Source organism: Eubalaena glacialis, chromosome 13 (assembly GCF_028564815.1).
Source record: "Eubalaena glacialis isolate mEubGla1 chromosome 13, mEubGla1.1.hap2.+ XY, whole genome shotgun sequence".
NCBI lineage: Eukaryota > Metazoa > Chordata > Mammalia > Artiodactyla > Balaenidae > Eubalaena > Eubalaena glacialis.
The window spans coordinates 30,770,345-30,795,278 of record NC_083728.1 but is presented as its reverse complement, the minus strand read 5'-3'; the positions used below and the strand labels follow the sequence as shown (position 1 = coordinate 30,795,278).

General features: G+C 46.5%; 1 protein-coding gene across 4 annotated transcripts in view; it reads right to left on the bottom strand.

Moving 5' to 3' along the window:
• The window catches only part of PTPRA (protein tyrosine phosphatase receptor type A), a 188,025-nt gene continuing 163,091 nt past the window's right edge, over positions 1-24,934 (bottom strand). For all 4 annotated transcript variants that reach the window (XM_061210014.1, XM_061210013.1, XM_061210015.1 and 1 more), the window contains 12 exons: positions 21,107-21,204; positions 19,675-19,794; positions 18,715-18,881; positions 18,078-18,213; positions 17,236-17,385; positions 15,967-16,060; positions 15,572-15,648; positions 14,965-15,099; positions 6,503-6,628; positions 6,272-6,423; positions 1,291-1,426; positions 1-632 (listed from right to left, as the gene is read on the bottom strand). In XM_061210014.1, coding sequence (XP_061065997.1) covers positions 558-632; positions 1,291-1,426; positions 6,272-6,423; positions 6,503-6,628; positions 14,965-15,099; positions 15,572-15,648; positions 15,967-16,060; positions 17,236-17,385; positions 18,078-18,213; positions 18,715-18,881; positions 19,675-19,794; positions 21,107-21,204 — 1,466 coding nt within the window. In that variant the 3' untranslated portion in view covers positions 1-557. The remainder of the gene's footprint in view (positions 633-1,290; positions 1,427-6,271; positions 6,424-6,502; positions 6,629-14,964; positions 15,100-15,571; positions 15,649-15,966; positions 16,061-17,235; positions 17,386-18,077; positions 18,214-18,714; positions 18,882-19,674; positions 19,795-21,106; positions 21,205-24,934) is intronic.

The window sequence follows — 24,934 nt, the reverse complement described above, 5'->3', positions numbered from 1 at the left end:
CAGGGAGTCAAAGCTTTTATTACCTGATAATCCCTAGTGTGGTGCCAGAGATACCACTCTGGTCCCTCTACTCGCCATGGTCGGATGTAGGCGGTACGAGAAGGTGGGCAAGGGTGGAAAGGGGAGAGATTATTTACAGAGCAGGGAGGGGAGAGCGGTCTTAACTGGGGGCACTGGGACAACCAATTTCCTCAAGAGCTCTGATAACTTTGTGCTTTTTTTCTTAGTTAATGCCTAGCTACCTGGAATGAGTTTTGTGTTTCTTCTTTAGGAAAAGATGTATAAACCAAAGAACAATAGAGCCCAATTTCCAGGCAGAGGATTTCATGATATCAATCCAAACATCACACTATTTAATTCCCCAATAAAACATTGGAAAAAGGACTATCAGTGCTAACACATTTACATATAAAATCTCCACCTAACAGGTAATAGAAGCCTATGTACCAATTTCTAAAACAGTTGTAAGATATATACACAATTTTGGGTATATTAACAAAACAGAATATTACAAAATATTAAAGGCAATTCTCCTGTCCACGGGGCCTCATCGCTTCTCACTTGAAGTTGGCGTAATCTGAGAACGCATCAATATATTCCTGCACCACCTTGTAGCAGAACTCATACTGTTCCTGCAGAGTGAAAGGTGGGGGAAAAGGCCAGGGTAGTTACTGAAGAGAAAAATGTACCTGCAGCTCCTGACAAACCCATTTTTAAAAAAATGGAAAATTAAGAGGAAATGAATGTTTTGGATTTCCACCTGAGCCCTGAGCTGCCTGCCAGAGTTCTGACAGCATTCCCCTCTGGGCTGAGTGCAGCTACCTTCTACAGATAGAAGAGACTGGACATGCAGATGGCGGTCCTAGGCCTGCAGAGGTCAGACATGAGCTCATGTCTGTCCACATACTCAGTGGTTACTGGTCATCTAGGCTGTCAGGAGACCTGTTGAAAGGGAGCCTGAGGAGAGGAGAGGAGGTACTCCTGAGTCTTCCCCACCTTGGACCCATGGAGAAGTGAAGAGCCCCATGGGGCACCTGGGCACCCTCTTCTAGCCTTCACAGAGGCCACTTGCATCTCTTACTGGTGTGGGGCTAGGTTATGCCCCCACTGCTCTCCTGCCTCCCAAAGCTCATTCTGTTTGTCTGAGGCACCTTGAGGAAGGATGAGTCTGTGGTTACAGTCTTCTGACTATCAGATGGGCCCCTCAAAAGAGCCTCCCCCCCTGAGCTGGCTTTGGCAGAGGAGCTGCAGATGGTGTGGTGGCATGGATAAACATGCAGGGCAGCATACCAGTGTCTGGACCATGTGTGGCCTCTGCAGTCGCAGGCTCTTGACGGTCTGGAAGACATCCAAAATCCCCTCTGCTTTCACCCGTTCCAGGACTGTGCTTAGGGCACAGAAGGTCCCTGTCCGTCCTGCCCCCGCACTGTAACAAAGCAGATACACTTATCACATCTGCAATGGCTCCCTGTGCCAAGGAGGCGAGTGACAGTGACAATGAGCAGATAAAGGCCGAGGCTGGTGCTCCTGGGAAGGTCAGTCATCCAGTGGAACTGCTGGGGGTGGGCACAGGAGCTCACACAGCTCTGGGGAGGTGGGTGCACCCCTGCTGCCCTTCTCGCATGACCCATTCTGCTTGCTGAGGGGCTCACTCGTTGGGCAGTGGTGAGGAACCTCACCCCCACCCCCAGCACTGAGGCTTCGCTGTCCACCTACAAACAAGCCGGGGTTGGGGTGGGGGTGGGGGAATCCCCTGGCAGTCCAGTGGTTAGGACCCCGCACTACCAATGCCAAGGGCACGGGTTCGATCCCTGGTTGAGGAACTAAGATCCCACATGCTGTGTGGCGCAGCCAAAAAACAAACAAACAAAACACACAAAAACCAAAAACAGGCCTGGGGGGCCCTGGCCTGCTGCTCATTCATGTCAAGAGTTCTGGCCCCTTCTTTCCTGCCCCTCTGCACTGGTATATGGTTGCTGATTCTTTTCCATGCTGCTCATTTTCTTCCTAAATCCCAGGAATCCAGACTCTCACCTTGACACTGTCCACCTGTTCAATGTGTCATCACCAGACCCTTACTGAGTGCCTGCTGTGTGGTAGAGACTGCGGTGGGTAGCAGTACCCCCAGACAATAAGATATGCAGTATGAGAAGGAAAAAGAGAACAGCAGTTCTAGGCAGTGTGGGGAGAAGCGCTATTGTGAACAGGGTGGTCAGGGAATGTGAGCAGAGACCCTGAGAAGGTGAGGACAAGGCCCTTGGAAATGAGCATCTCAGGAATGACGCAGGAGTGTGTCTAGGTGCTGAAGCCACTGTAGGTGCATCTGAGGGAGGGAGGGAAGTGGGCGGGGTAAGGTCAGGGCCCTCAGGGAGAAGGCCAGGCCCCCAGTGCACTCCCTGCCTGGCCTGAGCAAGGAGCCCTCAGACATGTCGTACCTTGTGAGCCAGTGTTTGGATTCTGAGTAAAGGAGTGATGTGGTCTGACTGAAGTTTTAGAAGGCGCTCTCACGCTGCTGTGTTGAGAACAAACTACAGGAGGAAGGGTGGGAGCAGGGAAACCAGTGAGGCCAGTATAGTTACTGAGGAGAGAGCATGGTGGCTTGGACAGAGGGCCATGGTGGGGGGAGTGATAAACACTTGATTCTGAAATTATTTTGCAGGTAGAACAGATGTACATGTGTGAGAAAAAGAATGGTTCCAGGCTTCTTATCTGAGTTAAGTGAAATACCACTTCTTGATGTGGGGAAGGCTGTGAAACAGCAGGCTTGGAAAGAAAGATCGGGAGTTCTGAAATAACCCTTTAAAACTGAAGAGGCCCAAGTGGAAATGTTGAGTAGGTAACTGGATATATAAATCTGGAGTTTAGGGGAGAGGGTGAACTGGTGATAAAGATTTGGGAGTTGGTATTAAGCCAGGAGATTGGATGAGTTCACCTAGGAGAGTGACTGTCAGTTGACAGAGGTCCAAGGACTTGGCCCTTGACCACAGATGGGGAGGAATTAGCAAAGGAGACAGAGAAGTAACAGCCAATGAGGACAAAAACCCTGGAGAGAAGCTATGCTGAAAGCATTCCACAGAGAACCAAATGACCAACTGTGTCTAATGCTGATGAAAGTCAAGGATAATGAGTTAGGAAGTGATCACTGGACTCAGCAATGTGAAGGTCATAGGCGGCCCTCACAGGGCAGTTGCAAGGGAGTTATATGGGGGGTTAACTGAAATGGGCTCAAGAGAGGCTGGGAGGAGAGGAACTGGAGAGTTAGTATGAACAAATATTTTGAGAAATTTTACAATTAAGGAAAACAGAAATAGAGGGTAGCTGGAAGGGAACTGGAGGCAAAAGTTTTTAAAAATATTAAAATGGGAGAAATTATAGCACATTTTTATGAAGATAGTAGGTATCCAGAAGAAAACCTGATGATGTAGGATAGTGAAGTCAGCTCCCTGAAGAGACAAAAGAGGATGGAATTGGTATCCAAGTGGAGGGTGGGTGTGGCAGACTTTAGCTTGACTCCCAAGATCCCTGCCTCCTGGTGTTCACGTACTTGTGTGATTCTCCTCCCCTTGAGTGTGGGCAGGACTTGTGATGTACTTCTAACCAACAGAATGTAGCAAGGGTGATGGAGCGTATACAATTACATGTATGTGATTATGTTACGTGGATCATAATGTTTGTCTTGTAAGGAAATACTCTCTCCTTTGTTGGTTTGGAAGAAGCAAGCACCCATGCTGGGAAGGTCCACCATGTGGCAAGGAACTTCAAAATACAAAATTCCACAAGGAACTGAATGCTACCAACAACCAAGTGAGCTCAGAAGTGCATCCTTCCCCAGTCAAGCCTCAGATGGGACCACAGCCCATCTGGTCAACACCTTGACTGCAGCCTTTTGAGACCCTGAAGCACAGGACTCAGCTAAGATGTGCTCAGATTCCTAACCACAAAGACTGCAAGATAAATGTGTGTTGTTTTGAGACGCTAAGTGTGTGGTAATATTATTACACAGCAATAGAGGACTAATGTAGCTGACTTCAGAGAGAGTTCAGACAACTCATCCACTGAACAGGAGGGATGCAGGGTCCACAGCACTAATGCGGGTAGATGGGGAGCTGTGGTGGTTAAGAGCAAGTGGAAATTCTCTGATTGCTTCTTTTTTCCTAGGCAAATAGAAAACATGGTCATTTCTTAAATATGAGGATGGGAGAGGTATTGGAGGTTTGAGGTTTGAGAGGAGGATGAAATGATCATCCAGGACAAAGGCTGGCAGGCTTTTCTGTAAAGGGCCAAATAGAAAGTATCTTAGGTTTTGTTGGGAAGAGAGACAAGTCAAGTTACAACTGCACAACTGTGCTTCTTGTGTGCTGAGCAGCAGTGTGAGGTAGTAAGAGTACCACGAATGGTCTCAATACTGCTGCTGGAGCAGGACAGCAGCCACAGATAATATAATAAGCATAGCCGTGTTCCAATAAAACCTTATATATGAATACAAATGTAAATTTCATGTAATTTTCACGTTATGAACTATTCTTCTTTTGATTAAAAAAAAATTTTTTTTAATGTAAACACAAGTCTTACCTTGCAGGCCCCCACAAAACCATGTGGCAGGCAAGCTCTGGCACTGGGCCCTAGTTTGCCTAGCCCTGGTCTAGAACAGTGGGAGATGCAGAAGGACTGCAGGGCAGCACTAATGGCCAACGATGAAGTCATCAGAAACGTAAAATGAGGCTTGTAACATGGTGCTTTTCTTTAGCCATATTCAGCTGCATGGTGCAGGGTAGCTAGAGAATCTGGGGTTTGCCAAGAGAGGGTGACTAAGGGAGAGAGGAGCATGGGAGATTTAAAAGTGTGGGCAAGGAAGTGTTTATTTTTGTAGTTCAAGGAATCCTTTTAATTTGCCAATCCAATGGACAAAAAGCCATGTTTTACTGTTTTCATCCCCATTTCTCATATTGCTAATAAGGATTAGCATCTTTTCATGTTTACTGTACATTTGTATTAGATGGTGGACTTTGCCACTTTTTCTTTTTAAAAACATTTTTTCAAATGATTTATTTTTGTACGGGTAATAAATTAGCATAGTTCAAATTTCAAAAAGGTCAGAAACAGTGGAAAGTCTCCTTCCTACTCTACTTCTTCACCCTTTTAGTTTCTTCCTGGGAAACAACCAATGTCATCAGGTCCTTGTGTGTCCTTCCAGAGATAATTTATGCATATACCCACATAAACAAATTCTTTCCCTGTCTCCCACTGCTTTTCTCACTAAGCAATAAATCTAGAGGATTACTGAATACCAGTACACAAACAGATTTCTAATTAATTATCTGAAGCTCTGTAGTATGAGATATATCAGAGCTTACTGAACCAGTCCCCTATTAATACATGTTTAGATTATTTACCATCTTTTTTTCAATTTTTTTTGGCTGTGCCGCATGGCATGCCAGATCGTAGTTCCCCAACCAGGGACTGAACCCATGCCCCCTGCAGTGGAAGCCCAGAGTCTTAACCACTGGACCGCCAAGGAAGTCCCTACCATCTTTTACTATTATAAACAGTGCTTCAATTCTTGTAATTACATATTTCATTTTGGCCATTTGAAGAACATTTACTAGATACATTTCTAGAAGTTTCTTTGCTCACTTTTCTATCTTCAAAACCAATTTGTAGGAATTTTAAGTATATTCTTCCTTCCCTTTTAAAAGAGATTCCCTCCCCCCAATTATAAAAGCAATACAAACTCAAGGTAAAATTTTTTCTAAAATGCAATCTCATACAATGTGCCCCAAACAAAATCCACCCCCTGCCCCATGGGTCCCCTTGCTATCTTTCTTCTGTCAGTGACACCAGCCATTACCCAGCCTCGAACCTAGGAGACTCCTCTTTTTCACAGCTATGTTTATAGTCTTGCTCATTTTTCTTCTAACTGTTTTCAAAATAGTTGCCCTTTTCTCTTTTCCTGTGTTTCTTAGGGAAACAGGCCTCATTCCCACGTTGCCCAACTGGTCTTCTCCACTGTCAGTGTCCCCTGCTGTTCCCCTTCTGCATCACCTCCCCTGCCCAATATCTTAACATTAGGGACTGCTGTTCCCTAGCACTTAAAGTATGAAGTTCTTATCATCTGGGCCTGTCCTGGTCATCAAACTTGATTGCCACGTGCTCGCCAACATCCCGCTCTTGTCTGGCTTTCCTCACTGTCTGATACAGGCTCCCATCACACCCCTCTGCCTGCCTCCCATGCCTTTCTCTCTCTTCCCCCTGAGGGTTGGGGTGGGCATACCTGCAGTGCACGGTGATGGGGTGGTTCCCTGACTGCTGCTGCTGCTTCTGCACGGCTGCAATGATGCTGATCATGCCCTTTCCATCACTGGGGATGCCCACTTCAGGCCAGCCATGGAAGTGGAACTGCCGGATCTGCCGGCTCTTGTTCTCCTTTGGAGGAAGGAGGATCAGAGAGGTAGGTGCAACCCTGCTTTCCCTGTGGGAGGAGCCCACCCACCAGGCATCTTACCCTGGTGTTGGTGACCAGGAGGTCTCTGACGGTATAGCTCTCACATTCCTCCTCCTTCTTCAGCTCCACTGTGATGTCTCCATAGGACACCAGTCCATCAGAGGGCCAGTACTGGGCACACTTCTCCTGGGGGACAAATGGGAGAGGTGAGGGGCTCAGAATACCATGTGTGGTAAAAGCAGGGCTGCCCTGTGAGCAGACTGCTCCTCTCAACACAGCCACTTCTTACACCGACACACTTCTTCCCCAAGGTATCAAAAACTCAGAGGGTCCTTCTACTACTTAACATCACTCCAGTTTAACTTCTGATCCTCAGCAGGACATCCATATTGAACAACTTAAGTCCACTCATCACTTAACCTTTTGCTATTATTTACAGTCTAATTTGCAACACTGACAGGGTCTGTGAAGAACTCTGACCATCAGCTCATAGCTGCATCTAACACTCAATGGCAGGGTGGAGGGAGAGGAGGAATCAGTGTCTTTGTTCCAATTCCTTTTTCTTTGCTCCTTTGAGGTGTTCCCACATTTGTAGTTACTTATGTATGTCAGACTGCTAACCCAGAAAAACTGAACCCAATTACATTCTCACCCAGCCATGGTGCTTCACCAAAGCCCAGTCCACAGTATGCTTTCATTCCTTTCCTCTTTAACACTTTTTTTTTTAAAAAATGTGTAGCTTCTATTTTCTGTTTGTTTTAATTAATTTTATTTTTGGCTGCATTGGGTCTTCATTGCGGTGCGTGGGCTTCTCTTGTTGTGCAGCATGGGCTCTAGGTGCGAAGGCTTCAGTAGTTGTGGCACGCAGGCTCAGTAGTTGTGGCTCACGGGCTCTAGAGAGCAGGCTCAGTAGTTGTGGTGCACGGATCCGGACCAGGGCTTGAACCCATGTCCCCTGCATTGGCAGGCGGATTCTTAACCACTGCGCCACCAGATAAGTCCCTCCTCTTTAACTCTTTAATCTGCAGTGGCACCTTATAGTTGCTAGCTCTTGTGTTTTTTGTCCTTGTTAGTGAGCACAAGATGGTTTACTGCTGTCTCTGCTTGCACCTGGCTCAGTTCCTTCTATAGCTCCTTGCGGGCAGGGGCTGCCTCTTTTCATCTGTGTTTTCCCAGCACCTTGCACACTGCCTGCATCTGGTAGGTTCTCAATAAGTATCTGGTAAATGAATGCGTTTAATGTCTGCAGAAAAAGCCAGGGTATAAATACATAAACAAAACAAAATACGGTTATGCTGTCCTTTCTTTAGAGCATTTTAGGGGAGATCTTAGATACTTCACTGTTGGCAATTTAAAGATACTCAACCATATGGGACTTCCCTGGTGGTGTAGTGGTTAAGAATCCGCCTGCCAATGCAGGGGACACGGGTTTGAGCCCTGGTCTGGGAAGGTCCCACATGCCGCGGAGCAACTAAGCCTGTGTGTCACAACTACTGAGCTTGCGCTCTAGAGCCCGTGAGCCACAACTACTGAAGCCCGTGCGCCTAGAGCCCACGCTCCGCAACAAGAGAAGCCACAACAAGAAGCCCGCGCACCGCAACAAAGAGTAGCCCCTGCTTGCCGCACCTAGAGAGAAAGCCCGTGCGCAGAAACGAAGACCTGATGCAGCCAAAAATAAAATAAATAAATAAATAAAGATACTAAACCATAAATGTACTCTATGTTCATTAGAAAAGATTTGGGGAAATTAAATACAAAAACAAAAATCACTGATAGTCTCTCAGTCCGAATAAAATCAGTATTAAAAGTCCATTTTAATGACTTTTCTTGCTTTTCATGTGTGATCATTCATTACCCCCTTTATAAATGACACTGAGCTCATTTTAAAACATGGGATTATTAAAGTGGTAGATCAAGGAAATGTCACAGACCAGTGCTTTTCAATGTGTGCCCACTAGGAGCCCTGGGGATACCCTGAGGGTCAGAGCTCTGGGTCCTCTCTTCAACCAGAACAGCTTTAGAAAAATCTAATTAAGCCTCACCTTAAACAGAGACTACATTGGTTTTCAGGGCTTGGTGGGTGGAGTGAGCTTTGTTACCACAGTTCCTTCCCAACACTGCCTTTATACAGTTTTATCAGTCAGAACTAAAGACTGGGGCTTTAAAACCATGAGAACTGCTAAGATACAAAGAGCTTTACAGCAACAGCGTGTAGGAGCTAGAATCACACTATGGCAAGAAAAGGAAATATTAATGGTCCCACACTTAACAGCCTTCAGACATTTTAGATCTTCTTAGTTTAGGAAAAGAGGCATAACAGAGAAGAAAAGGGGCAGATTGGAAGTAGGACTCCCAGGGATGCAGAGTTGAACCATCAAGAGTCCCCTCTTGGCTTCCCTGGTGGTGCAGTGGTGAAGAATCCGCCTGCCAACGCAGTGGACATGGGTTCAATCCGTTCCGGGAAGATCCCACATGCCGTGGAGCAACTAAGCCCGTGCGCCACAACTACTGAGCCTGCGTGCCACAACTACTGAAGCCCGTGCGCCTAGAGCCCGTGCTCCGCAACAAGAGAAGCCACTGCAATAAGAAGCCCGCGCACAGCAACGAAGACCCAACGCAGCCAAAAATAAAAAGTAAATAGAGGGCTTCCCTGGTGGCGCAGTGGTTGAGAATCTGCCTGCTAATGCAGGGGACACGGGTTCGAGCCCTGGTCTGGGAAGATCCCACATGCCGCGGAGCAACTAGGCCCGTGAGCCACAATTACTGAGCCTGCGCGTCTGGAGCCTGTGCTCCGCAACAAGAGAGGCCGCGATGATGAGAGGCCCGCGCACCGCGATGAAGAGTGGCCCCCACTTGCCGCAACTAGAGAAAGCCCTCGCACAGAAACGAAGACCCAACACAGCCATAAATAAATAAATAAATAAATAAACCCAAAGTTTAAAAAAAAAAAAGTAAATAGAATAAAGATTAAAAAAAAAAAAAAAAAAGAGTCCCCTCTTTAGGGAATTCCCCAGTGGTCCAGTGGTTGGGACTCTGCACTCCTACTGCAGGGGGCATGGGTTTGATTCCTGGTCGGGAACTGAGATCCCGCAAGCCACGCGGTGTGGCCAAAAATAAGTCCTCTCTTCAAACTCTGGACAAGGAGTTGGTCAACAGTGAAAGCATGTCTGCTCTGGCTGCCTAATGGGGACAACCAGCCAAAATGATTACCTGTGGTAGGACCAAGAAGTTAGATCAGTGATGTTGTAGGGTGAATTTCAGGGTGACACAGCTATTGTAGGGAAGCAGGTATGGTGTGCTGAGAGAAAGCAAGCCTGGTAAACTTATGGGGATAGGATTTAAGGGACGACATGAAATAAAGAGAAGCCACATAAGATGATCGCAGATGTTGGACCGATGGCAGGAAATTACCCTACTCAGCCAGGTGAAGGCTTATTTAATTTAGCCCTCTGGGTGGGCCCAACAACACAAACAGAAAAATCAGGTTGGGCTTAAACGGGGAGAGATATGGCAAAAAGAGCTGTAACAGAATCCAGAGCAGGGGCCAGCAGTGGCTGTACCCACTGTCGCCCAGGGCTAAAAATGCCTTGGTATCCTGCTGAGGATGGAGACATGAGAGCACAGAGCTGGAGACTAGGCCTGTGGGGAATGCAAGGCTGTGACAAATATGGGACCTGACCCTCAGGGAGTAGAGGCTGTGGCTCACCTCAGAATCTATGCTCCACTCTGTACACAGAGGGCAGATGGGGATGAGGGAAAATGGAAACTAGGAGACTTAAAATAAGCAATGGAAACAGGAGAGGAAGAAGGACCCAGTTCAAGTCTTGGGACTGGATTATCAACAGGAAAAGTTTCTAAATTTTGAATGCATGGGTAGATTTTCCCTCAAGATGAGGAAGCCCAAAGAGGATTTTAAGACAATGAGTGATATAATTAGATTTATATTTTCAAAAGGATCACTGGCCTCCATGTGGAGAAGTGACTAAAAGGGGATGGGAATGGAAGCAGGCAGACTGGCTGCCAGGCTACTTCAGTGATGCAGGTGAGAGATGATGGTCTGTATGCGGGTGACAGGAGTTACACTGAAGAGAAGTGGATATGCTCAGCATACATCAGGACTCACTGACAGACTGGTTGTGGAGAATGAGAAAAGGAGAGGAATAAAGGTAACTCCTAGACTTCTGATTCGAGCATCTGGGTGGAAGGTGGTACAATTTACTGAGATGGGTAGGGTGGGATGAACCAGTATGAGGGAAAGGAGGAAACCAAATTTTATTTGGGCCATATGAAGTTTGAGATTCTTAACAGACATCCATGAGAAGATATCAAGTAGCTGTGTGGGTACACCGGTCCACAACTGGGAAGATGGGGGGTAACTGGGCTAGAGATATAGATGTGAGAGTCCCTGACATACAGATAGTATTAAAAGCCACGGAGTTGGATGAGATCCTCAAGGAATAGTGTATCAAAAGAGAACAAAAGTGGGTTAAGGCCTGAGTGTTGGACACTCCCATGATTAGAGGTCATGCAGAGGAGGAGGAGGTCACAAAAGAAATAACAAAGGAGTTGCCAGGCCAGTGAGCGGGGAGGGGGTGACATCATGGAAGTCAAGGGAAGAAAGTGTCTTGAAGAGGAAGGAGTGTGTGTTGACGGTTTCACACGCTGCTACAAAGGAACAAGAAAGACAAGAAAAGAGAAATAACTTTTGCATTGGGCAGATGGCGGTCACCGGTGATCTTGACTGAAGCAGTCCTGGAGGAGTCAAGCCTAGAAGGAACAGGATGAAGAGAGAATGTGAGGGGAGAAAGCCAACGCTTTTTAAAGGAGTTTTGCTGGGAAGGGGTACAGAGAAATGGGATGGCAAATGGAAGGAAATGTGGGGTTAGGAGATCTTTGTTTTTTAAAGATAGGAAAGTAACAATAGGCTGATAAGAGTATAGAGGAGAGAGGGGAACTATTTACGGATGGAGGTGAGAGAAGATAATGAGAGCAGCAACATCCTTGAGAAGACAGAGGAGAGGAAGGGACCAGGGCACAGTGGCTAGTTGGACTGAGAAATGTAGGAACACTTTTCTACTGCAACCAGAGAGAAGACAAGAGAATGGATGAATGGATACAGATTTATCCAGCCCCAGGCTGGCTGCTTGGGGGTAAGAAGATGAGAGCATTCTTGTCTGCTTTCTTGGAGAAGAATGAGATCAAAAGATAAGGTGTGAGTGTGATGGGACAGGCAAGAGGGAATGTTGAAGGTCTGAGGAAAGAGAAGGAAGGGTAGTAGGATTGGTAGGTGACACTAATTACACATATTAGATTTGTGGTCACGAATTCAATGTGAGACCACTCAGCACCATTTTGCGTTTTCTCCCAGTAATGTCTGATACCAGATGCAGGCATATAATTGAGTTTAATAGGGTAGAGACCTTGCCATGAAAGTAAGAGACCATGAGGGAATAGTAGATGTTAACAAGGGAGGGATTATAATAATGACAAGTCACAAAAACTCTTAACAGAGTAAGAAGGAAGGTGGGGACATGACTGGGGTGATTGAGATTGAGAAAATGGAGGAGCCAATGTATCTAAGGACCTGATGAAGACAAAGAATTACTAGAGTAAGAGATGAGAAGTAGTGAGGTGAAAGGACAGGAGATGGTAACAGGGCGGGATGCCTAATGTTGACATTCCAAAGTCAGTGCAGATATGGGGGGATGACAAGGTTGTGGTTTGACCATGGAACTGGATGGCTAAGGAGGCTGAGAAGCTGAAAGACAAGAGTAGATGGATCACCCACATACTTACTTTTGCCTCCAAGAATAGAAACAGAAATAGGAATCAAAAAAGGGGCAGCAAGCCAGGTGTTGGAGTCATCCGTGGGTGATCGGAGATGAGGAGTAGGTGTTCAAGTCTAGTAGAAGAATGCTTGGGAACTGGGGTTTAATCTAAGATTTATATTTTCAGGTTATGGACTCTAGGTATTGGTATCCCTAAAGAAGCTGAAACAGAGAAGCTTTTCAGTCTTTTCTCTTGCTGTCTTTGTTTACCCTCTTTCCCCTAGATAGCACTAAGTTTCTTGCTATGGTCTGGGGCTGAAAACAGTGATGGTGATACAGAGCTTTGTGGGCAAGGGTCTAACAAGGGTCTATCATGTTTTATTGTCTCTCTGGAGAAGTAGAATGTGGCCTTGGGTTGAGGTGACACCATGCAGAAACTGCTAGAGCTGCTCTGCCCACTCTGATGATGATGGTGGATGCATCAAGCTGCAGCTGATGAGAGGAACTCAGGCCTTACCAAGCCTCTTGGTGCACCCCCCTGGTTTAAATGGTGCAGAAAAATAAAACAGGGAGAAGAGAATTTTAGGTTTTAATTCCTTTGGAATTTTAATGTATACAGAATTTACATTTTTGGATCAGACTTTTTCTCGGAATTTAAATTGGGGGTAGGGAGTGGTGTCAGAATGTATAAATGGAGACACCCTTCATTGTCTCATTTAGGCTTACTGTGTTAATATCTCTGGGAGCTACACTTGATAAGATGAATGGGACAGAAAGTAAAATTTTATCTTAGAGGCCGGTGAGGCTGGTAAAGAATGTTACTATAACCTGTTCTGTTCCACTTCAGAAGCTTCTGTTTCACTGGCCCTAAGACAGAAGCATAGGCACAGGCACAGTGTTAGTAGGTAGAGGGGAATGGGCCCCATCCAACTGACTGCAGGCCTGGCCAACGGGCAGGAAAACTTGTGTGTGCATGTCCCCTCTCTCCCCACCTCTACCGGTGAGAAATGCTTCCCGCCCTTCTGCCCTGTACTCTCACTAGGTCTACCTCAAGGATGGAAAAGCCTGACAATCTGACTAGACAGAGTCTGAGGTATTCATTGGGCTGCTTTTTATTACAGGGCAGTGGACTGAGAATGTGCTTGCCATTCCAGCTTTTTCTGCCTGTTCTTTGGACCTGCCCATCATAGATCCAGAGGGTGGAAGTGTGGAGGGAACTTCATGTAGGTCCCTGGTCTATATGTACGTTCCCTCACAGCTTATCAGAGAGGGCCAGGAGACATGCACCTAATTCCTGATAACAAAGTAGCTCATCCCCCAACTGGCCTTTGTCACTCAGGTGTACGCTTCCTCCAAGTCTCTCACCTCATCAGTATTGTTATTAATGATAGGTGAAGACCTATAATGTATGTCTGTTGATTAGATACATGATACAAATCCGAGAAGAACAACTAATGAGTTAAATGATTAAATCTGAAAAAAATCTTGACATAACGGAACATCAGGGTGAGCAAATATCAAGGCTGTATCAAGGTTAAAATAAACAAACTGCCCAAGTACAGAATGGGAAAGATGTCGCTTGGAAAAACTAATGTAAAAAACGTATTTAATTCTTCCTCTCCCCCCTTCCCCCAGTCCAGTCCACCGCACCTCTGCACCATCTCTTGGGGCAGACCCCTTCTCACCACCCCTGCTGAGTCCAGGCCACCAGCATTACTGCTGCAGCTTCCTCTCTGCTTCTGGCTTGCTTGCTCATTTCTAATCTGTCCTCCTCACCAGAGCCAGATGGATTTTAAGAAACCTACAAATCTGATATTGTCCAGAGTTCTTAAACTGCTTTACAAAATTCAAACTCTTCACTATGGCTTAGAAGGACCTTTTCCCCTGGGCCCTTGCTGGCCTCTCCCGCTCTTTCTCTCGATTCTGACCCCTGTTAAGCTGCGCACCAGGCATCATGGACCACCCATTTACTGCACTGTGCACCACAGCAGAAAGAGTCTGAAGATAATAAGCACTATCTGAACACAGACTGAGCCACACAGTAATACTGAGAGGGGTGGGGTGGGAGGTGGACACAGAAAGAGTGACCCCTGAGATTGAAAGTGCTCAGTAGAGGCTGCAAGGTTCTGACTCAGGAATAGTGTTAAGAGATTTCCTACACTGAATGGGAGCTGGCCTAGGGGGCCTCTAAGGTCCCTTTATATTCTGAGTATGCTGAAAATTCTCAAGGGATTTTTTCTTTAAAAGATTTCCTTGTTATTGAATGTTAACTTACAAGTTTCTTGTTTTTGTTATTTCTCAAATTCTATTGTTTTCTTTTGTGTAGTCAGCAAAGAAGTGACCCATCTTCCCACCAGTCTTCTAGTTAATTTCTCTGGCTTGGAAGGCACTTTCTCCTTAGAGACACTCACACAAGCTCCACGTGGGAGCCTCAGTCTGTCTCTGTATCCCTCCTCTCACTAGTTCTGCCCTGCCCGTGGAGGTGGGGTGCAGAGGGTGTGCACAAAGCTAGGCTTGGGGAGACTGTATTCAGGAGAGAAATGAGAGGGTGTGGACTGTCTGGGAACCGAATGGAGGCTCAGACCAGTCCTGAGAGAAGCTGACTGTTCAGATACCAAGCAGCTGGGCAATGGCTCTTTGATTAGTTTAAGTCAAAGAAAAAGTCCAAATACCCTCTTAGCACCACCCCTCCCCACCCCCCCTTTTTTTCATGTGTCTCTTGTCTCCTACAGCCCAGGACCTTTTTGAGCTCACCTGGCCTCTCTCCTCCAGTTCTGTTAGCATCACGATAGAGCAGGATTTCCACTCCCAGATCATTCGCCAGAAGTCCTCAATTGTGTGGAGAAGAGGGCCCTGGCTGGCGATGTAGGAGTCCTTCTGCCGGTAGCCCTATACAGTCCAGGTCAATGGCAGGAGTGAGATGGTTTGATCAGGGAGGGGCTAGTGGAGAAGACAGGCCACTGGGATGGGATGGGGGCTGCCTGGAGACAAACACATCCCAGGCAGAGCTCCCCTTTGGCCACGGACCAAACCCTGGCTGGCATGCTGGTCTTGTAAGAAGATGAGGGAAGTGGGGCTGGGGCTAGGATGGAGACAGCAGGAATGGGAAGGACCAGAGGTTAGTGTTTTTAGCCTTTGGTCTGTGCTGTGAACTTTTCCTTCCAAACTGGTGTTTGCCTTCTGTTCCCTCACTTTCTGCTCTTAGGGGCCCTGACAGACCTAGTGCACAGGAAGGGTATCAGTTCTGTATTTGATGACTGACTCAAAGACCACCCTTCCAAGCATTGGGAGGGCAGCACTGCAAGGCCCAGCTGAATCTCCATGGAGTGTTGGGAGCTCCGGGGACACAGCCACCACTTACATCAATGAAGGATGCGTTCACGTAGTCTGTGTTCTCCTCACCCCTCTTAACTGGAATGATCACTCTGTTGAATTCATCTGCAAGAAGGACAGCAGCTTGTGGCTCCCCAGCATCACCTGTCCTCTTCTCCCTCTCTTTCCATCTATCCCCCCCGACCTCAGCTCTGAGCAGATATAATTCCAGCTGGGCAACAACATGCCTGTTCCTAGCCCAGGAGGCAGAAAACCTTTGGGCTTCATGCTCTTTCCAGAAGCCACTGAAGAACTGGGAACAATAAGAGACAATGCCATAATTCTTGTCTCCAAGCTGATCATTACCTAGTACCCAAGAAGTTCAAAGGGTGAAGGGAAAGGGGGATGGGGCATTAAGGCTTTGGGTGGGGAGAGGGCTCTTACATGGAATGATCTGTAAAACCCGGTTCTTCTTCATGTTGGCTGGAAGGTTTCCGGTCCGCATCTTGTCATTCTGGATTTTGATTGATGTTAATTTCTGAATTGGGAAGGGGAGGGGAAACATTACTGATCTCAGTAACTGAACCTGACAAGATTATGTCTGTCACTGGACCTGCATCCAGGGCACACTGGCATACTGCTCTTCTCAGCAGAGCCCTGACCTCCATCATTTCCACATGTTCTTATCAGAACACAGTTTTTCTGTCTTTAATAAGCCAAGAGTGTTTGGGAAACACTGTTTTCCCAGCTCCTGTGGACCATTCTGGGATTCCCTTAGATTGAAACTTTATGATCCTGGAACACGTAATCTAGTCTTACAGGAAACAGTGTGCCCTTCCTCCCTCTTCTCCCTGCTGTTCTACTCCCAGAGGCTGTCTTAGATTCTTTAGAAAACCTTATTCAAATATATATCCTCCCTTCTCCTTATTCCAAGGTTCCTTCTTGATTTTTGCTACTCAAAGTGTAGCCCATAAACCAGCATCAGCCTCGTCTTGTTACATATGCAGAATCTCAGGTCCCAACTCAGACCAGCTGAAACAGAACCTGCATCATAATAGGATCCCGAGGTAATTCATGTGTACATGATAGCTTCAGGAGTGCTTTAAGGCAGTTGGTCTTCCCCATCCCAATCCAGAATCTCTTGCTTCTGGGAGCACTTTTATTGATGAGAGTGTGACATGTCCCTTAGGTGTGTTGAGAACCACTGTCTAATGGCATACAGCAGGGGTCAGCAATCTATGGTCCACGAGCCAATCTGGTCTGCTGATTGCAAATGAGGTTTTACGGAAACACTGCCATGCTCATTTGTTTACATGGTGTTTATGGCTGCTTTTGTGCTATAACAGCAGCGCTAAGTAGTTGCAAATAGAGACCGTATGGCACGCAAAGCCAAAAATATTTACTTTGCAGAGAACGTTTGCTCTTGCTGTACATTATAATTACCTGGGAGGGGGAGCTGGGGGACTTAAAAAAAATACCATTGCCTGTTTTTGTTTTTTTCCCCCCCTAAACACAACACAAGTGACTCTAACATGCAGGATGGGTTGAGAATGACTAGTGTATGAGTAAAGGGCCAGAGACCCACCTCCTTAACCACCCACATGCTTTGCAAGTGGATTCACCATTTGTTGGTAAATCCACAAGGAGTCAAGCATCCTGTATTCTGTAGGTCACATAGATCCTTCATCCTGAAAGAGCTCAGCTCCAACTTACCTTAAACTCCTCCTCTAATCCATTGTTGCTGGACCCTGGGATTTTGTTGTAAATTTTCTGCAGATGTGTTTCTAGAGAGGTGACTTCCAGTTCTGTATCTCCATAGAGATAATGCTCCAGAAGGGCTTGGTATATGAAGACGTACTGCATCTGAAATGCAGATGATGCCCGAGTTCCCAGTTACACACATGGTCCTGGTGGTACCAGAGCACTCCCTCCCACTCCCATTTCACTTCAGTCCACTTCTTCAATCCTAGCAGAGATAAAATGATTCACTCTTGTCCCAATTCAGGGAGGCAGGACTTGAAAGGCATGAGTCCCTCTGGGGGTGCTTAAACTTGGGAGGGAGGGTCCTACTCTGGTACCCTCCTGGAGAGAAGGACAACTCCAACTCCTGCTCATTCAGAGAGCACAGACTGGATAGACTGAGGGGCTGTCAAATTCTGGTGACACACAAAACCTGTGCCAGCCCCCCTCCCCTCCCAGTGCTGTGCCCTTTGAACTCCATGCCCTAACCACAGAGCTGATCTCACTGCTGCTCCTGGACCTGGCTGAGCTGCATCACAACTCTGTGGCAACGGCTCCCTTGGCTGCCCACATATCTACTTCCCTCAGGACCTGTTCCATATCCTTAGAGTCTAGTGCAAATGATATCTGCCCCACCTTCCAGATTCCCCTAGGCACAGCCTCCTCTGTGCTCCATAGTTCTTTTAATACATAATTTATAAGGGCCCTTCATCACACTGTATGATGATCATTTACAATAACCTGGGAGGCTGAGTAATCCATGAGGCGGGTAGATGTTTTGGTCCTGGAATGCCCCCTACCCACAAACCACTCACGTCTGTTTGCACCATCTGGCAGCGCTGTGCCCGGATCCGGCTTACAAAGCCATAAACGTCCACCTTCCGCTCTGTATGCATCATGTCCAGCATGGCATCAATGACGACAAAGGTTCCTGTACGCCCTACACCCGCACTGTAGCCAGAGAGCAGGAGTATTACTGGGATGGCTAGCATGTCTTGTGGGAACACCCAGGGAGGGGGCAGCACAGGGTAGGGCTCTTTCTTCAAGGCTTTAAATTCTAATTCTGTATGGGGTAGAGCTGGGACTCTCACGGAGCCAACAACTCCACTGTACCCTGAACTCCTTACCTCTAGTTATCAGGACCAGAGAACCTTGACACTTAGAATGGTCTGAAGATTCCAAGTACACAAGGCAGCACTCAACCTAGCTTCTTGGCTTCATAGCAGTGGTCACACCACCCCCAATCTTGGAGGATTGCCCTTCCCTCTTTCCTCAAGTGCTTTCCACCCAGCACCTAGTTTTCTTGAAGAGTCTCTGGATGCTGCCCTGGTGCCCCAAGAGTTCATCCGCTCTGTGCTAGCCTCCTCAGCCAGGGCCCCTGTGCCTTCCCTGCTCTCAGCATGGGAGCAGAATGTGACATGAGTGGGGAGCCAAGGGTCAGGCCACACTGACCTGCAGTGTACCACGATGGCCCCTGCATACTGCGGGTTACAGGCCTTCACCTTCTTGAGGAACTTGAGCATACCAATCGGGGTGAAAGGCACCCCAAAGTCTGGCCAGCTGGTAAAGTGGAACTGAGTGATGAGGCGCTGTGGCTTTCTGTTGGTCACGTCGCCCACCTGTGAATTGAAGAGATCCCTGTGTGTTGGCCCTGATACCCTGGGGTAGGGCAGCACCAGGGGAAGGAGGGTGAGGCTTAGGGGCCAGGGCCAGCTGTGGCTATCACTGACAATGGGAAAGTGAGAGGACTAAACTTCCCAAGAAAGTTTTAACCATGGACAGAGAACCTTCCCAGGAACCCCATGGGGTAGGCAGGCTGTTACTATTATTCACAGCCTACAGATGTGAAATGTGAAACTCAGAAAAGTTAAATGACCTGGTCTAGGTCCCAGGAGTAGTAAAAGGCAAGGTCAGAACTAAAATGCAGGTCTCCTGACTCTTGGTAAGCCCTCTTTTCATAGCACCACACTGCCCTCAGCTGAAGGCAACCTTTGCTCAAGCCTCCAGGGTCGCCCTGGAGGGTCAGGAGCAGGGCCCACCACATCCTTGATGTCAGGAGCCTTTGGGGTAAGAAAGGAGGAGAGGTAAGTCAAGTACCAGAAGATACTGGTGCAATACCTCCTGATGCACTTGGTTCATACCTAAGATGACCAAACTCCATCTCAGTAATACTTTTTCTCCCAGCCATGAAAAGTCACGAAAATGTTCCCCCCTTAGCTTTGACCAAAAGAAAAAAAAAAAAAAAGAAAAATCCCCTGGGAGCCCAGAACTCTGATTTCAGAGTTCGAACATTTTGCACACTCAGCAATTCCTGACCACCCTGAGTAAGACGGGGATGACTCAGCCTGTTCTGCCCTCTTAATGGTCAGCAGATTCTAAATGAGAACCAAGAAAGGAGGTAGGAGACAGTACCTGTTGAATGCAGAACTTCCGCACTGTGTAGTCCACCAGTACGGTCACATCCTCTACTGACACACGGATATTCCCATAGGTCCAGCAGCCTTGGTCTGGCCAGTACTGGGCGCACTTACACTGGAAAGGAACAGACATGCACCCGCCTGACCTCAGACCTCCCGCCCCCAGCACGTGCAAAGGGCCCTAAAGAAAAGGACCACAAAAGCCCAGACTAAAATCCTCAGAAAGCCCTATGGCCTCTTCTCTCACCTCAGTCAGCTACAGACTTATTTAACTGTTCCTTTTTTTTGCCACGCCATGCGGCTTGCAGGATCTCAGCTCCCTGACCAGAGAATGAACCCAGGCCACAGCAGTGCCCAGAATCCTAACCACTTGGCCACCAGGGAACTCCCTAACTGTTCTTTTTTTAAGTTCCTCAGCTTCCATCCTGTTTAGCATAATCTCTTAACTTATGCAGAGCCCCAGCCCTATACTTCTCACTCTTTCCCACCTCTAGTCTCTCAGTTCAGGGCAAATCGGAAGCCATTTTACCTACAAAATCTGTACTTCCACAATATCCCAGGTCATGCTCTAGGGGCAAGTCTGTCTGATCCCCTGGAATGAGCAACCTGCTATGAGGGAGTCACCAGGGTGGATTGATGCAGACTGTAAACCTGCCAAGAGAGGCCCAAGGCCTTCTCTGGTTGACTAGGCCTTGGACAGCTCCCAAGAGCCAGAGGTAGGGTTGGAGGAAATGAACCTAAAGCCCAGCCCTAAAGTTATCCCTCCTAAGCCAATCAATACATCCAACAGCCCAGTGTGGGTATCAGGTTGACTCTAGGGCCATCCTGGAGAAAGACTGTCACGAATCGGGATTCCTCTCTGGGGCCTGATCCAGGACTCAGGACTGGTGTTGGCTGTGGCCCAGTGATGGAGCTGACCAGGCATGGACTTGGCAGCCACAGAAAGAAAAGAACCAGTCAGAAGGCTGCCTGAAGGATCAGTTCAGGGGCTCACATTTCCTTGTGCCCTGCAGGGTCTCTCAGTTCATACAGCTCCCTCTGCTATCTCAGGAGGAGGAACAAAACAAAAACAAAAACAAAAAACCCAGGGGAGTGAGGGACTAGAGAAGCCAGGGGAGAAAAGCCCCACTGTGGCTTTTCCTTGTCTAATGGCCCAAGTCTTTCTTCCAGGATGTTTTGGATCTAAGGTGAGCTGTTTGGTCACCAGACACAGGGTGTGCCCTAGGTATACCTCTGAGTTCATCGGAGGCTTCCAGGCCACAGGAAAATGTAGTAGGCACACTGGCCTGGGTTCTGTCTGGATGAAGGACAGGCACAGAAGCCACAAAGGGTGGAGAGCCTAGGCTCAAACACAGAACTCCAGCAAAGCAGTCCCTCTGTTGGTCATGCCTGTATCAGGGGCCATTCCATCAAATTTCTCCACTCACCTCCTTTCTCTCCTTCAGATTGGTCACCATGACGATGGTGGCTGTGTTTTGTTCCCAGATCATCCTCCAGAAATCATTCACCGTTTCTTCTTTTGGTCCTATAGTAGCCAACAGCAAAGATGAGAACACACACCAAGAGGAAGAAAGATGCTGGGAAACTGGGAACATTCATTCCTGACTTTTGGAAGCCTGTGCCCACATGCCCCCAGCTAAATATATCATCCATCTACCCATCCACCTACCTACTAACTGAACATTTCCTGTGTATCCACCATGTATGTGCCAGGCACTTCACTAGGGAGTGAAGTGGGGATGTGAGGTTCTTAAAATAAAAAGAGAACATGAATAATGTTTCCCAAGGATACTACAGTTGAGGATTAGAAATCATGACCCCTATAGAATACCTATGTTATGGGCGAGATAGTGAGCTATGTGCTTTATATCTCATTTACTCCTTCTTACCATGCTCTGAGGTGGGTGTCATTAGCCAGAGAGGTTGGGTAAATTGCTTAGGCTGAAATTTAAAATTTACCTCCCACACAGCCTTTTCCAGAAAGTCACTAGAAGGGCACAAAGAAAAAGAAAAAAGTGGGATCTAACACAGGAGAGAGACTAACAGAATTCCCAGGGTGTTGGTAGAGGGAAGGCTCAGGATAACTATTCTGCCAGAGGCTAGAACAATCAATCCAGAATGGAACTGAAGGAAGAAGGTTCTAGAAGGATCCCAAGATAAAAAATTAAACTAAAAAAATTAAACCTCATGTATCTGAGGGTACCGAGAGGAAATATATACTTCTAGCAAAGAGTTTAAGAGAAAAAAAATCAGTGCTAGGTATATAAAAAACTAAGTGAATAAGGACAAAAGGCAATTATTAACTCTTGGGAAAGAGGGAAACCAAAAACCGTACCAAAAAAATCATATATTATTATGTGCTTTAGCTGTGAATAATATTGGCATAGTAATAAGAATGTAAATAACAAGTATTATCTTCACCACAAATTGTGATTTAACTCCACTGGAAGAATGGGGAAAAGGGACATGTCTGTCTGAGTGTGAGGTAGTTTGTAAGAGGATTAAATAAGTTATCATCTGTAATAAGAAAAAGTCAACAGATAAAAATAGCTGCTTTAGACTAAAAAAGTGTAGACGAAAGGGGGGAGAACTTTGTTTTTATAGACCTTGTAATACCTTTTGACTTTCTTAAAATTTGTATTCCCTTTGGTAAAAAGAAAAATATTAAAAAGAAAAACAAATAATGACAGAAGTGGACACATACCGGAAAGATGTACAGAGGCAGAATTGTTTCACTGCCTGGCAAGGTCAGGAAAAATCTCCTGGAGGAGATGACATTTGAGCCATATGTTATAACAGATAAAGTAGATGGGAGTCTAGAAAGGAGGCATAGGGAGAAGAGGTACTCCAGGCAGAGGTGCAGGGCGCTAGCAGCAAGTAAGAGCATGAGACATCCAGGGACTGTAAGGAGTTCAGTGAGGTCACTGTGTAGGGTGTGTAGAAGGTAGAAGATGAAGCTAGAAAGATAGGTGAGGTACCAGGATCTAAAGGGATGGAGGCCAGGCTCAGGAAGGCTTGTTTTACAGATAATGAAAAATCATTCTAGGATTTTCATGAGAGTCTGACAAAAATTTTGCATTAAGAAAGGCCATTCTGGTGGAAGGAATGCAAGGAGCAAAGCTAGGGCCTAGAGGGATCAATCAGTAGGCTACTGCAACAGAGCTGGAACAAGAGATGAGAGTAAGGAAGTGTGGCAGAGAAGGCAGATTTTGGAGAGAGAAACAAGAGGACTAGTCATATGTAAAGCAAGGGACAGGTAGGAGATCTGGATGATCCCAAATCTGGTTTGGTTGATTAGGTAGATTACATTCCAGTCACCATGAATATAGTTTACATTCCAGTCTCTAAAGAACATAGGAGAAAAAGCAGCTTTGGGGCTGAGGAAGAGTCACGTTTCAGTTTCTGATGCTGAATCTAGAGTCTGTGGGGGTACTCAAGCGGAAGAGTACAAAGTTGGTTTGAAAATGTGGCTCTGGAGCTCAAGAGAGGCAGCAGCCAGTCAAACAGAGGTGGGTATTAGATGAGGTCTCTCAAAGAGGATACGGAGGGGGAGGAGTAAAGAAGGGGTCAAACACAGAATGCTGGGGATCTTCAAGCATTATTCAAGTTCAGACAGAACAAAAAGCCCGGGAGGCAGAAGAATGGACAGAAATGTGCCATGAAAGACAAGAATGGAGTTTCAAGGGAAGTAGTCATCCACAATATTGAAGAGAAACTATACTTAAGAGGCAGAAAGAAGAATAAGAGCTAGAGAAACAATATTTAGAAAAGTGAGAAAAATCAAGAGAACTGAATGGCAGGAAATAACAGGAGGGTTTCAAGGAGTGTGAGGTACTGTGGAGAAGTTCAAGAGGGAGGGAGTCTGAGAAAAGGCTAATGGGGAAATCAAAGGTGAACTTAATTAAGAACTATTTTAGCATCAACAAGGCCCCATGGCAAACAAAGAGAGGATGAGGTTATATGTGGCTGTTGGTGCCAAAATCATCACTGAGTAGGTGGTAGCTGAGGTGGGCCTTGGAGGGTGGACCTGAATTGACAGATGGCTACAGAGGGAGGGAAAGTTAGGCAAGGGCCAGGTCCTGGTGGGAGACTGCAAGGGCAAGGAGGATCTAAAACTTCTGACCACCTCTGCCTCATTTTACCTCTATCCCTATTTTATCACGATCACAGTACTGTCCAACAGAATTTTCTGTGATGATGGGAATGTTTCATATCTGCACTAATACGGTAGGCTCTAGCCACATGTAGCTATTGAGCCTTAAAATGTGACTAGTGTGATTGAGGAACTGAATTTAAAATTTTATTTTATTTTATTATTTTTTGGCCTCGCCACACGGCTTGCGGGATCTTAGTTCCACACCCAGGGATTGAACCCGTGCCCTCAGCAGTGAAAGCACAGAGTCCTAACCACTGGACCACCAGGGAGCTCCCCCAAATTTTATTTTAAATAGCCACATGTGGTTAGTGGCTACTGTATTGAACAGGATAGCCACTTACCAAAGCTTCTGTTTATTTTGCTATAAATTATCCTCTACCAACTAAAGGCTCCAAAAAGGCAGAGACCATATTCTGTTTTATTCCCCTACATATCCCCATCACCTAGGCCAGTGCCTGGCACATAATATTAATAAATGGTCAATAAATATTTGTTGAGTGATTAAATAAATGGGCTTTGATGGACCATAATAACATCAATTACTTTTTAGTGCTGCAAGCATCAAGATTTTTTTTTGCTAGGATCCCAAAGGTGAGGACACTTGTTAGAACTTCAGGCTATGGAAACATGTGCAGAGCATGTATAGGACCATGGCATTGGGTCCCTGCTCTGAGGGTTCTTAGACCACTTATCTGTGAATCATAGTGGAGCTCAGGCCCATGAGTGGGAGGAGGAGATGAGTCAGCCTGGACCAGTGAGGTGGCCAATCCTCTTTGGAGACTAAATCCAAATTCAAATTCTGAGCAGCCTGGTTTGAACTTAAGGTTCCCAAACGACCCCAAGACAGAGAACCTCATTAAACTGTGTTGTGTGTGTGTATATAGCCTTCTCCAGTACTTTTTATGCACATATATAAAAGAATTTCTTTCAAAGGATCCCTCGACACTAAGTCATCAAGATGAAGGCCCTTAGTTATAAACCTGCAAGGTAGATTATATTTCTTTCAGGTGGTAATAATTACAGAAAAGCTAATATATTCTGAGTAATCTATTAGCATTTGGAAGAAAAATCCCAAATCCATTCATGGTTAAGCCCAAGA